The sequence below is a fragment of the Sesamum indicum genome, linkage group LG13 (assembly GCF_000512975.1).
Source record: "Sesamum indicum cultivar Zhongzhi No. 13 linkage group LG13, S_indicum_v1.0, whole genome shotgun sequence".
NCBI classification, from domain to species: Eukaryota; Viridiplantae; Streptophyta; class Magnoliopsida; order Lamiales; family Pedaliaceae; genus Sesamum; species Sesamum indicum.
Genome location: NC_026157.1, coordinates 1,614,313 through 1,628,683, shown reverse-complemented (window position 1 = coordinate 1,628,683; position 14,371 = coordinate 1,614,313). Strand labels below are relative to the sequence as shown.

The 14,371-nt window shown below is 30.4% G+C and overlaps 1 protein-coding gene across 1 annotated transcript; it reads left to right on the top strand.

Annotated features, from left to right (window-relative positions):
* Nucleotides 11,206–13,691, top strand: LOC105176086 (NAC domain-containing protein 2). Its single transcript, XM_011098787.2, has 3 exons — nucleotides 11,206–11,474; nucleotides 11,848–12,122; nucleotides 12,667–13,691. The coding sequence occupies exons 1-3, from the start codon at nucleotides 11,306–11,308 to the stop codon at nucleotides 13,111–13,113; spliced, it is 891 nt and encodes a 296-aa protein (XP_011097089.1). The 5' UTR covers nucleotides 11,206–11,305; the 3' UTR covers nucleotides 13,114–13,691.

The window sequence follows — 14,371 nt, the reverse complement described above, 5'->3', positions numbered from 1 at the left end:
TTTTTTTTTTTTTTTTTTTTTTTTGGGGGGGGGGGGGGATGCATGGCCTTTATTTTAGAATGTAAAATGATTTAGTGTTTGGATACGATTTATTGCTTTGTGCTAAATCTGTTTAGTGAATCTGATGTAATCTGCTTTCGTGGTTTTATTACTGATAGTTCTTATTTACACTGTTAATATCTCTTGGTCATTTATTCTTGTTATATTTTTCGCTTTTGTTATTGAAATATGGCCAGTTATAATTTGCAACCTCTTGATGGAAAGTCCGATTTTTTCATATGGCAACAAAAAATGAAAGATAATTTTTTTCAAAGCAATTGATGGAAGATATCCTCAAAATGTTTCTGAAGAAAAGAAACTTGAAAATGATGAATATGCTTATTCCTCTATAATCTTAAATTTGCCTGATACTGTTTTGAGAAAAGTTGGAAATCAAGAAACTATAAAAGATTTGTTGAATAAGTTAGAGGAATTGTATACTGAAACTTCTTTGCCTAGTAAACTATTTTTACTTGAAAACTTCTTTAGATACAAACTTGATTTGTCTAAAAAAATTGAAGAAAATCTTGATGATTTTACAAAATTGATTCAGGATATTAAACTGATTAGTGTTAAAAATATTATTGATTACTCTCCAATTATTTTATTAAATGTAATTCCTGAAACTTACAGTGATGTTAAAGATGCAATTGAATATGGAAGGGATAACGTGAATTTAGAAAATGTAATTAGTGGCCTAAAAAGTAATGAAATGGACCTTAAAACCAATATTGTTAATTAGGTCCAAAATGAAATTAATCATGTTAGGGAAATAACCAAGTATAGAAATTTCGAGAATAAATATAAGAATAGAAGTCATAGTAGGTCCAAGTTTGGAGATAAAAATAAAAAATCTTGGGATAGGAGATGTTATAATTGTGATAAAGAGGGGCATTTTAATAAAAATTATAAAATGCAAAAAAGGAATGGCAAAAATGAAGAAGATGCTAGAGAAGTATTTTGAAGAAGATGTTAGCGAAGTGTTTTGAAAATTTTTATAACTTGCTTAATTTGTTTTTTCCAGCACCATTTTAACCCTTCTATACAAGGAGTTTTCTCTGTTTTCTCTTGCAGGTTCTATCCAGGCATTCTGGTTATGATGATTGCCAAATTCGGTCCTTTGGACTAGGTTCCTTTATTTTTGGGGTCCTAGTCCAAGGGAAAATTTGTTGGTATTTTGGCCCAGGACTAAAATTGGTAAGCCCAACCCACAGCTCTACCCCCGACACCTTGAAGGTCTAACCCGACCAACTGACACGACCCATTTTTCCGACCCGGTTTCTACTTAACCCTGAATCACCCTAACCCTATTATTTTTCTCTTCAGTCGTCTTCTCCCTTACTGCCTCTTCTACTCCCTATTCTCTATCTTTCTCTGGTTTCTTCCCCATTATTTCCGATGGCCTTGAAACCTCTTCTCAGTCGTCTCTCTCTCTCTCTCTCTCTCTCCATCTTTAATAGATTGCCTCTATAAAGCCTCCATGGCTTCTGGCTTTCTTCTAACTGATTCTGAAGTCTATCTATCTTTCTCCCTCTTTTGTTCCGATTACAAATAGTTCTTTATGAACTGTGATTTGTGGAAAATCTAAGAGGTTGGTGTGGTCCTTTGTGGATCAATTTCTTTGTGGTTGAGATTTAGGGTCTAAGTGATCCAGTAACAAAATTATGTGGTTTGATTATGGTCAGTTTATTTTGGGTCCTTTATGGATGAGTCCCTTAGCGGGTTTGAGCAACTGGTGTAGTTGGGTTGCTGGTCTTAGTGGTTGTGGGCTTTCCCTTTGGATCTGGTCACTCAGCCTTCTTATTATGTTCTTGATTCACTGCTTATCATTTTTGTATTATTAATATTATTTATGTAATATTTGTTATTGTACTATATCATATTATGTATTTGAACCAACTCAAATTGGATCGGACGCTTCAAAAAGAAAGGACAAAAAATAAAAATAAGAGACAATTTTATCATCGTTATTAATTATATATATTTAGTGATAAAAATTTCTATTTTGTCACAACAATAAATTATAATTTTAATAGTAATTATTATTCTAAAAAGGTTTTTATTTAGAAGAATTAATGACAAAAAATTGTGAATAAAGTTATCATTCAAGATAATTCATTACACATATATAATAACGATCAAGTGAAAATGATTATTTATGATCACTATATTAATATTGTGACTAATTTATTATAGTAATACACAATTTTTATTACTCATCATCATCATCATCATCATCATAATAATAATAATGATGATGATGATAATGATAATGATAATAATAAATTAGTTCATTTAACACATATCTCTAATAATAATTTTTAAAACTTTCATTGATATTTTTTCATTAACACTATATTCATGGTGCAATTTGACTCACGAGAAAGAAAATGGAAAAATTGCAAGTAATCCCAATAATATTGCAAATGAGCCCCTCATTGAACAATAAATATCAATTTATTTGTTTGTATAATAAAATAATTACCTTCCTATCTAAGCAGGTAAATTATTTGATTTTAAAAAAAAATTAAGATGATAAACTGCTATTTTATTCAAAAGAATATTAATTTATTCATTTACAATATCATAAATAATAAATTGCAGTACACCCGAAAGAAAAAATGTGGTTGGGAAAGCTAAGTATACACTAGAGTGTGATAAATAATTATTATTGACTACGGTTAAAAATTAAAACAAAAATTTAACTTATTCACCATAAAAAATATTTTTGTCATGTTTATGAATCATTCACAAAAATCACAGTCAATCACCACTAGGTGGACGTGGTAAATGACTTTTTACAACAATTATTAATTTTTAAAGATGACGCTTAGACATAGTTAAATGATCTATTTGTAGCGATAATTAATTTACACATATATAATGACGACCTAATGAATATAATTATCTATTGTCACTATATTTACATTGTCACTAATTTCTTATAATAAGAACTTTATGCACAATTTTTATCACTCATAATTATATAATAACAAGATAAAAATCAGTTCATTTAATACATATTTCTAATAATAATTTCTAAAACTTTCATTTGATATTTTTCTATTAACACTATATTTTCTTATAGTGCGATTTGACTCATGTGGTTGGGAAATTGCTGCATGCACTCACCCAAACCCCACGTGATAAAAAGGGGTGGATTGTGATATGTGTTTGGATAGAATTGAATAGACTTTATCCATACTTAATACTTTGTTCAATGGTCAACATGTGGCTTTTCTTGTAAGACTATTCTGGTCAATGATTTCACTTTCTTTTATTATTACATCAGTCTTTGCTAAAAGGGTGTTTGTAATAGTTAAATTTATGTATTTACTATTTTTTTGTTAAAAATAATTAGAAAATAAATTATAATATATGTGTCTGAGAGTTTAAATTTCCCTTCATCAACTTTTACAACTTGCACTGTAAAGAAATTGAGTTTTTGCTACAAAATAAATGATCACAACTTAAAAATTATGGTCAATCAATGTTATTAAATACGGTTAAATAAAATCAAAGCAAAAGCTTATTTTTTACTATGATCAAACAATATTATCGTTTTTAGCTATAATCAAAACATGTGCCATGATTTTGGTCATGACTAATGTTTTGGCGACACCTGCAGAAACAGCGGCTAATGGCCGTTACAAAGCCTTAGTAATTTGTATTTGTTATAATTTTTTTTTTACTATAGTAATTAATTGTAACGAAAAATTATATTTTTTCTAGTGTTACTTGTAAAATTATACATTATAAGCTTTTCTCCTAAAGGTATATATTAAGTTTTTCCTTCAAACAATCAACTTTTTTTTTCATTTTTTACTTTTATTTAAAAAATTTTTTTATTATATTACAATTTAACTTATATATATAATTTTTTTTACAATTTATTCTCAATAGAAGTTATTAAAAACACCCTTCAAGTGAGTTATACGATAAGGTCGAAACTCCCTGTTGTAATTTTTAATAATTATATGAAGAAATCTATAGATTAGGTTGAGAAAAAGAAGAGAAAATGATTTGCCCCACATTGGGAAATGATGGAAAGGTAAATGAATTGATAAGTATATAAGGTGTTGCAGGATTGAGTATGGAATACTCGTATCTCATAGTCCACATAGGAAGTTTATTGAAAAAATAAACTCTTTATATTAAGTTCAAGTCCAAAAATGTGTTCGAAGTGTTATGGAGACTAGAGTGAACATGAGAGTGCCCTACAAGCGCACCCAAATAGTAGCATAGAAAGTTTGATAAAGCTATTATTGTGTTTGGCTTCATCGTAAATGAGAATGATAAGTGTATTTACTATAAGGTTAAAGGAGATAAAATGATAGTTCTATGCCTGTATGTTGATGATATTCTTTTAATAGGATCATTTCTAGATATTATTACCTAAACCAAATCATTTTTGAAGAATTAGTTTGAAATGAAGGTTGTGGGTGAGGCTGGCGTAATTCTTGGCATCAAGTTGATTCGTTCAACTGATGGGATAATCATTTCTTAATCTCATTATGTTGAGAAGATAATTGAGAAATTTGGCTGTAAGAACAGTAGAATTGCTAAGACACTATATGATTCTTCTTTAACTTTATTGAAAAATAAAAGTGGTGTTCCGGTTGTACAACTAAGGTATTCTTAAATTATTGGAAGTTTGCAGTATTTGGAAAATGACACGAGACCATATATATTTTTTTGTCTCGAAGCTAGCTAGATATACTAGTTGTCATGATAGAACCCATTAGGGGACTTTGGATAGGGTATTAAGGTACTTGAAGGGCACTGTCACTGAACATACATTATGACAAATTCTCTGTTGTTCTTGAGGGATATAGTGATGCTAGCTGGATAGTAAAAAACTATGGTAGTAATGGGTATTCAGGATATGTTTTTACCTTAGGTGGGGGGCAGTCTCCTAGAAGTCTGCAAAACAGACTTTGATAACCCGGTCTACTTCTGAAATCGAGTTATGTGCTTTAGATATGACTGGTACAGAGGCAGAATAGTTGTTATCACAACTTCTAATTGTAAAACAGCCTCTTCCACTTATTGATGTATATTGTGATAGTCAATCTACAACAAAGGTTTGGAGTCATAAATACAACGAAAAGACAAAAGGACACATTTAGATTAGACTTAAGTCTATAAGGGCATTAGTGTCCGACAGAGTCATTGAGATTTTTGAATTTTTGAGAAAACCTTTTAGTTATTCTAATTTTCTAGGGAAATAACTATCTCATACTTTCAACTACAAATACATAAATTATTGATGTCACATATAAATATTTTATTCAATGATAAAAAAATTAATAATGTTATATGCATATATATCAATGTAATCAATAGATTTTATAACACAGTTAAAAAAATATATACTATAGTTTTGATTGTTTAGTTTCAATAGTAACTGCATCAAATAATAATTCTAAATATATAATTACATTATATAAAAACAAATTATTTTAAATTGATATAAACAATATAAAATTTAAATGGATATATTTGAACTAAAAAAAGAAAGATAATAGTTTTAAATGTGATTTTCATGACTATATATTTCATATGTTTCTATGATTTATAATTTTTTCTATAGTGTTTTCAAAATATTTTTGAAAGATATTTAATATTTATTAATTGGAAACCTGCGCTAGGATCTTTGCAATAAGTCGAAAACTATACCCATATGCTCGGAATTTGGCGAAAATGTATTTTATGGGGTGAGGGTCCTGCAATTGGGACTAGCAATGTACACGTCCACCTAATTTATATTTGGTCGGTTCATGGGCTGGGCCTAAATTTTATAAATGGACCCGATTAGGGCCCATTTAAATGCTTAGGACCACCTGAACACTGATCATGAACAGTGGTGAGCTGGTCCTGAGTCGAAATTTTTGGAGCTGGTCCGTGTCGGTTCTGAACCAATCCGACCCACTATGCACCTTGATATGGTGGTAGGTGGAGGATAAAGTATATTATACTCTTACCTACCTTAATTTACATAAATAATAGTGCATATACCCCTTACTTTCACTTGAGAAGGAGGTGCGGAAAACCTGTATCAAGATCTTGCACAAGTGTGCTAAATCACATCTCGAGCAATAAAATTAGTCGATTTTGCTGTGTGCGACATCATAATCCCTATGAGCATAAGTAAAAAAAAAAAATAGAATTATATATTTCTAATTTGTGTGGAGAGGAGTTGCATCGTAAATGTTTTAATTAACTTATTATTGAACTAATATATCATACCTTGATATTATTTACAATAATTCTTTATAATACTTATGGTGTTTCAAATTATCTCTTTTTCTTTTTTTTTATTTAAAATATTTTAAAATCATGAGTTAATCATTTTAGAAGTAATTTTCAACGGAAAATTGTTAACTTCTTAAAATAATATATAAGAACATTGAACATTATAATATTGGATAGGAGTATTATAATTACATTCAAATATTAAAAAAAAAATTTACTATCTCTTAATATTTTAATAGCTATAGAACGAAAGTCGTGGTAAGTGACTATTATTAATTATAATTAAATAAAATTGATGTAGAAATTTAACTTATGCTCCATGATGAAAACATTTATCATAACTCTTAACCATAATCATAGAAAATATTTTAGTCATATTTACAAAAACTACAATCAACAAAAATTGTGTCGTCGTGATCAATGAGTATTTACTATGACTATATATTTTTAATTATATATGTTAATTAATTATAATTAAATATTATATTTCTTATATTGAAACTATAATACATTCGATTTATAACCAATAAAGTCCAAGTTCGGCTCGAATTTGATCCTCCTGCCATAATAATTTTTTTAATTATGTTGATTAAGATATCAAAAGTTGTTAGAATATATTAATAATTTTAATTTATGGCAAGGTGTGATAAAAAATTTAAAAAAAATAGCAAATGATATGAATATAAACAAATATCAACACATAAATTAATGAGATTGATCTAATCTAAAACACGCCACCTCCACCAGTTGAGCCACCAAAACACGATTATGATGATAAATTAATTGTTATTATTTTGCCCAATAAAACTTTGATACTACAGTTTTCCCTTTCTTTGTTTTCATTTTCAATCAGTTTCTTGAACAGTTTAGGAAAAAAGAAAAAGAAAAAACTCAAAACATAATGGTAAAAGTTACATTTTTCGATGTCGTTATTCCAGAAGCAGCCTGACAGCGATTTGACAGATTGTTCGGTTTGAATGGCCTAATAGAGAGTGGTCACGAGATGTTGAGTGGGCTGCAAGGAAATGGAGAGGAAAACATATGATTAGTTTGGCTTATCGTGCACTCCTGGCTGTTTGCATTTACCACATTTGGAGGGAACAAAATTTGAGACGCTTTGAGCATACGGAGCGACCACTGAATATAATAGCCACAATTATTGTGGAATATATTAGACAGAGGATTATCAGTGTTAATTTATCTCGTTATGTTAGTTCATGTACGTTATTTAGATTATGGCATATCCCTTGACCTATCGAGGGAGAAACCACCAGTTGAGCACTGTTGTACTGTATAATCTTGTTTTATTAATGAAACTTACATTTACCCAAAAAAAGAATTACATTTTTCGTCCTATAATTTTGCAAGTGATACTTTTATCTACTCGGATTTTGCTTCTGTAATTAAGAATGATATTTAAAAAAAAAAAAAAAACAACGCGTTTGACAAAAATTCTCCGAAAAAATGTTAATTCGCCATAAAAAAGGGATTAGCAGGCGCGAATTAAGCATGTGTTTTTTTCGGGATAAAATTAGACTAAATATGTAATTTTACTTAAATTATTATTATCAATTGCAAAATTGATATTTTGGTGGACCAAAAATATCATTCCCGTGACTCTATCAGAATTACAGGACGAAAAATTCATTTTTTTTTCCAGACATATTATTGTGTTTAAATATTTTAATTGATTTAAAGTCAACTCAAAAATTATATTATAAAAATACTTTAAATCAAATCAAGTGTATAATTCAAGTCCTTAACCTACCTCATATTTTTATTTTTTTGTACATATAAAAATTATAATTACAACCACTGTCAAGACATGATTCAGCATCCACTGTTATTATATAATCTATTTTTTTTATAAAAAAAAAATCTCTTTATTCATTTTTAACAATTTTCAAACGTATCCAAAAATAATATAACTTACCGGACATACTTATCAATACACATTTAAATTTTTTAAAATTCAGATTTTAGTTTTTAAATAATTTATAACCTTCTTAAAAGTACCTTCAAATAAATCTTCTGTTTATTTTCAATTTCTCATTATTTGAGAACCGACCAATTTTTTTAATTATTTACATATACTTTCACAAAGCAAGAAATTCAATTATTTTAATTTATTATTATCTATAGTACATTAATATAAATTTCAAAATTATATATATACTAATTAAATATACATAATAATAATTATTATTATTATTTATACTTCAATTATTATTATTATTTTGTGGGACTGCGGACGCTAAAGGTTCATAACACACGACTCGGGCAACAGAGTTTGACTCCCCCAATAAAATTCCCAACTTTCGACAGCTGACGGCGGGTGCGTCTGACGAAAGCCATGACGCATTATCCGACGTCGCATAGTATGATTACGTCACCAATTCTTCCCTGCCCTTTTGGGCTGCGCTGCGGTCAGCTCCCCCACCTAAACGCCTCTTCCCCAACCACATGCTAATTATTTTTGCAGTGTTATGCGGAGATAGAAAACGAGAAAATAAAAATAAATAAATATGTATTAAATATAATATGTATGTTTAAATTTATTTTTAGGGATAATTTAAAATAAGTATTGTATGTTTGATGTTGTGTTTTGGGGGACAGAAGTTATTATTTATTGTCAAATCATGTCATATTTGTATATATTTATACATATATGTATTTATATCAAATGTGAGAGAAATACAAAATATGGTGTCTCTGTATAAGAGAAAACATTGAGCATGTTTTGACTCATTTCGGATATAATTTGAAAATAAAACCAAATAAAGTAATCACTTTGTAACAATTGATTACTATCATTAAGGCCTTCTCTATATTGGATGATGGGATATTTTGAGATGTATTAACTTGTGATTTAAAATGTGATGGTGACATGATTGAGTGAATTATGATATGTATACTTAATACTAAAAATCGGATGATAGGTCATGTTTTTGGGTAAATGTAAGTTTTATTAATAAAACAAGATCGTACAGTACAACAGTGCTCAACTGGTGGTTTTTCCCTCGACAGGCCAAGGGATATGCCATAATCTATATAATGCACATGAACTAAGAGAACGAGATAAATTAACACTGATAATCCTCTGTCTAATATCTTCCACAATGATGGTGGCTATTATATTCGGTGGTCGCTCCGTATGCTAAAAGCGTCTCAAATTTCATTATTTAGGTCACGTTTAGTATGAAATATATTGGAATGATTACATTAGCAAATGACTTTGTTGCCCTTGTGATAAGATAAAGCTGTCACATCATTTCATTATGTACTTATCTTTGATTGGGAGAAAGCATAAAATAATGAGGGCAACCTAGGAAATGAATATTAGACCACATTGTGGTGGTTTCTCCATTGACAGGTCAAATGATACGCCATAATCTATATAACGCACATAAATTAATAGTACTAAATTTGTTAAAAATTTATAAAATCCAGCATATTATATATATAGATATATATGGAATATAATTAGAAGACTTTCATTAAAATAAAAAATAATGTTAGCGATAAAATATCAAATATACTTTTATAATTGTGACTAAAGACATGTATTAATTGATGATAATTTTGATTTTATCAAAATATAATTATTAACGAGAATTTATGCGTAAAGTTATTTATAATTCTTGTTACTATATCGCCACTATACAAATGTAATTAATTATTTATAGTGATGATCTTATTATTCACAATTCCTTTTTCGTCACTAATATTTACTCCTTACAATTTATATGAAATAATTGTTACTATTATATATTATGAAACTCAATATTGCAAAAAAAAATAAAAATTTTCATCACTTATAATACATATATATTTATGTACATATAATTAATGATAATAATAATAATAGTAACACTGTAACTTGATCTTTTTCTCACTAATAAATTTTTTTTTGGTAATATCAATACATATTTGATTTGATAATTGCAACTTAATTAATATCCTACAATTATTTTGATACTTTTACTTTTATTCAATATTAATTAAAAAATCATAATCAAAATCTGAAAAATATAAAATACTTTAACTAATGTATTTTCCTTCACGGATATATAATTAAAATGAAGTACATAAATATTACGGTAATTACACTTAGACCCCTTCTAAAAATACGAAACTACACTTTCTTTCAAAAATTTTAAAATTACACGTATATCCCCTCTGAAAGTTCACCATCTACACCTTACTTAGGATTTGGACTAAAAATATCGACATTAATAAAAAAGGTGCATAAATGTTTCATTTTTACCCCTTATTTAATATGTAAAAAGATACATAGAATTATTAAATGAGGGCAAAAATTAAAAATTTATATTTTTTTTTGCTTTCGTCAGCATTTTTTATCCAAACTCTAATAAAAAAAGATAAAAAGTAAATTGAAAATTTTCGGATGAGGTGTAAGTGTAATATCAAAATTTTTTGAAAAAAAATATAATTTTGTATTTTCAGATCACGTACAAATATAATTAACTCTAAATATTAATTTTATACTTTATACATGCATCGAACACGAAAATATATGGGAGAGGATAAAAATGTCCACAAGGAAATTTTTTTCGAGCCGAATTTGATCAGATTTGAAACAATTATAATATCTTCAATATATAATTAATGTATAATTAAAATAAAATAATTAATAATAAATTAAGTATATGCTGTGTGATTATTTTGATTCAATCAAAATAAATTTGGGTCCACATAAAAAATAAATAAATAAATAAATAAGTTCGTCCACCAACGGCACAGAGTCAATATGTATAGAATAGTATATGTATTTGAATAGATTCAATGACGCACGTTTATGTAAATATACTACTACTACTACAGAGAGCAATGGCGTCAATGAGGGCCCCCACCACCCCACCAGCACATGTATATATACATCACAAAGCTTCCATTCCTCTTCGTTTCAGAGCAGGATCGCAGCAAAATTGGACTTGGGATTCTAGTCTACACACACATAAACAACAACAACAAGAGTTTTGGGGAGTGAATGAAGGGAGGTGAGCAGCAATTGAATTTGCCGGCGGGGTTCAGGTTCCATCCGACCGACGAGGAGCTTGTCGTGCATTATCTCTGCCGGAGGTGTGCCGGACAGCAGATTGCAGTCCCAATTATAGCTGAGATTGATCTTTACAAGTTCGATCCATGGCAACTTCCTGGTATAATTTTTTTGTGTCTAGGTTTTTCTTCGATTTTTCATTTATTATTATTTTAGGAAATTCGTCCAGGAAAATCAACTTTTTTATTAGTGAATTCTACTGAAATTCTCCATTTTCAGACCTCGAATTTCCTCTGTTTTGGATACTCCGTATGCTTCTGTGATTTGGGGAATTGCTCGAAGAGGAATAAGTTAAAATAACAAAAAACCTACTTAAGAATTCTGTATAGATTGTTCCAACTTTTTTTTTTGAAAAATTTTCAAGAAAATGTTTTTTTCTTTAATTCTTTTGTCTTTCACTATGAACTTTCTAGTTTTTTGCCCTCTGGTTCTTGATGATTGGTAGTAAATACTGTATGGTTGATAATTAACAGGAATGTCACTGTATGGTGAAAAGGAATGGTATTTCTTCTCCCCAAGAGACCGGAAGTATCCGAACGGTTCAAGGCCGAATCGGGCGGCGGGAACCGGTTACTGGAAGGCCACCGGGGCGGATAAGCCGGTGGGGAAGCCCAAGACTCTGGCAATCAAGAAGGCTCTGGTGTTCTATGCTGGAAAAGCTCCAAGAGGTGTCAAAACCAATTGGATTATGCATGAATACCGCTTGGCTAATGTGGATAGGTCTGCCGGCAATAGAAACAACTTGAGGGTACTTACTCTTGCACCTGCTTGTGTTTCCCGAAGCGTGTTTCTAGAAGTGGTTTCGTGGGTTTGAATTCTTACAGGCATGTTCAGTGGTTGTGGTAGTGGTAGTGGTTTATTCTTGGGACTAAGTTATATCCTGTTTTATATGTTGATTACTATTAAGCTTCAGTTTTTACTGTTTGTCTACTATAGGAGTCCTATCAGCCACACAGGCACAATCTTACCTTACGGCACAAGACACTGTGGGGTGCCACCCCTACTTACTTATTTTTGCTATTAAAGAAAAAAGTATATTTGGAAGTTCGGGTGGTGATAAAAATGAGCCTTTGCCACTTCAGTTATGTCAATTAGTTTATAGGCCTGGTCAATTCTTGTTGTGTTGTAGGTATCCTTTCACAAAACTTTCTCAAGATATGAGTTGTTGAAATTTTTGACTTTTCTTTAGAAGATCTATTGTTGCTTGTTAGGCGTCCGCAAATGAATTAGATTTTGTTGCTGGATGTTAGATTGTTCATCACATTGATCATTTGAATTGTTCGATATTTCAGCTTGATGATTGGGTATTATGTCGAATTTACAACAAAAAGGGAACACTTGACAAGCATTACATGAATGTGGATAAGGAGGCTATGCAATTCTCAGATAGCGAAGAACAGAAGCCAGAGGTGAACGGATTCCCATATGATGGGATGGTTGCACTGGTGCAGGCACCACAGTCATTGCCATCACAAAGGATGAATGCCTACACTCATTTGAATACGTCCGAGTCAGTACCTAAGTTGCATACAGACTCAAGTAGCTCCGAACATGCGTTTTCACCTGAGTTTGAGGAGGTCAAGAGTGAACCTAAGTGGAGTGAGTTTGAAATTCCTACTAATTTTCAGCTCAACTACATGGATGGCTTTCAAGACGACCCTTTCAGCTCCCAGATGCAGTACAATGACCAGCTCTTTCTGTTTCAAGACATGTTTGGTTACATGCAGAAGCCCTTCTGATTCCAGTTTCCAAATTGCATTCATCCTCAATATTATAATACCAGGTCTGGATAGCCATATACATGCATTAAGAACTAGAAAATCAGCTCCTCAAACTTGATGGGCTTAGTTGGTACGTTCTGGAGATCTCTTTATAAAATATATATGGTAAGAGCAAAACAAGATGGCCAGAAATTCAAGCTGTGGTGCTGTTGCAGTGGTGAACTGAGTATGGTGGGCTAATCGAGCTGGAGCCTGGTCAGATTCAGCGAGACATTCTAACCAGAAAGGTGCTGAGTTGACACAGTATTCCTAAACTAAGTATCTGTCTTGTATGTTCAGGATTTTTGGATGTATTCGATTCATTCGTTCTTTATAGTATGGTTAGATTAATGTAGTGTTGATAGAGTAAGATTTGGCTTTAGTGAATTCCACTTTAAATATACATGAGGGAAGTCCTTTCTTCTGTAACTACAATATAATGAGATATTGTACTGAGGAAAGTGCCATAAGTGTCTTGACCAGAAGGGCAAAGACCATTGCACACCTCACAATCTGCAATAGCAAGTTAGAAATGTATCCTATCTTCTTCTCTACCATCTGGGCATCAGCTGTCTCATTGTTTTTGTTAGAACAGTTAAAGTTGTGCCGTGGATGACCCACTCACATACAGTCATTATAGTTCGCTCCAAGATTAAATATAGGTATCTTACACGTGCACTTGTGGTAGAGAGTCGGAATAATAAAGCACAACCGCTCAAAAGATAAGCAGCAAGGAGAGCAGAATAGAGGAACTCATTAGTGTAGAATCTTAAAAACCGAGGCCTATATATTGCAGATAGTCCTCAGTATAGTCAGATGCTCTAGCTGTTTTTCTGTTATTTGAATAAGCATTATCCTAATCACAAAGCTAATCTCCATATCAACAAAATCAGAGAAGATAAGCTCAATAAAAAAGATAAGGTCGAATAGGAAAAAGGATAAGCTGTATAGTTTTATTTGGATAAACGGATAAGCTTGGTTCAAAAAGAGAAAACTAGACCTGAATAAGCAAGAATTTAAAGTAATTTGTTCTAAGAAAAAAAGGGTTAATTTAATCGGATCTTCTTTAAAAATATGAAACTATACTTTTCTCTAAACAAATGTTAAAACTGCACTTACAACCCCTCTGAAAATTCTCTATTTTCACATGACCACCTTCCATTATGGTTTGGACAAAAAATGCGAATCTTAGAAAAAAATATTATATAAATATTTAAATTTACTACTCATTTAACAT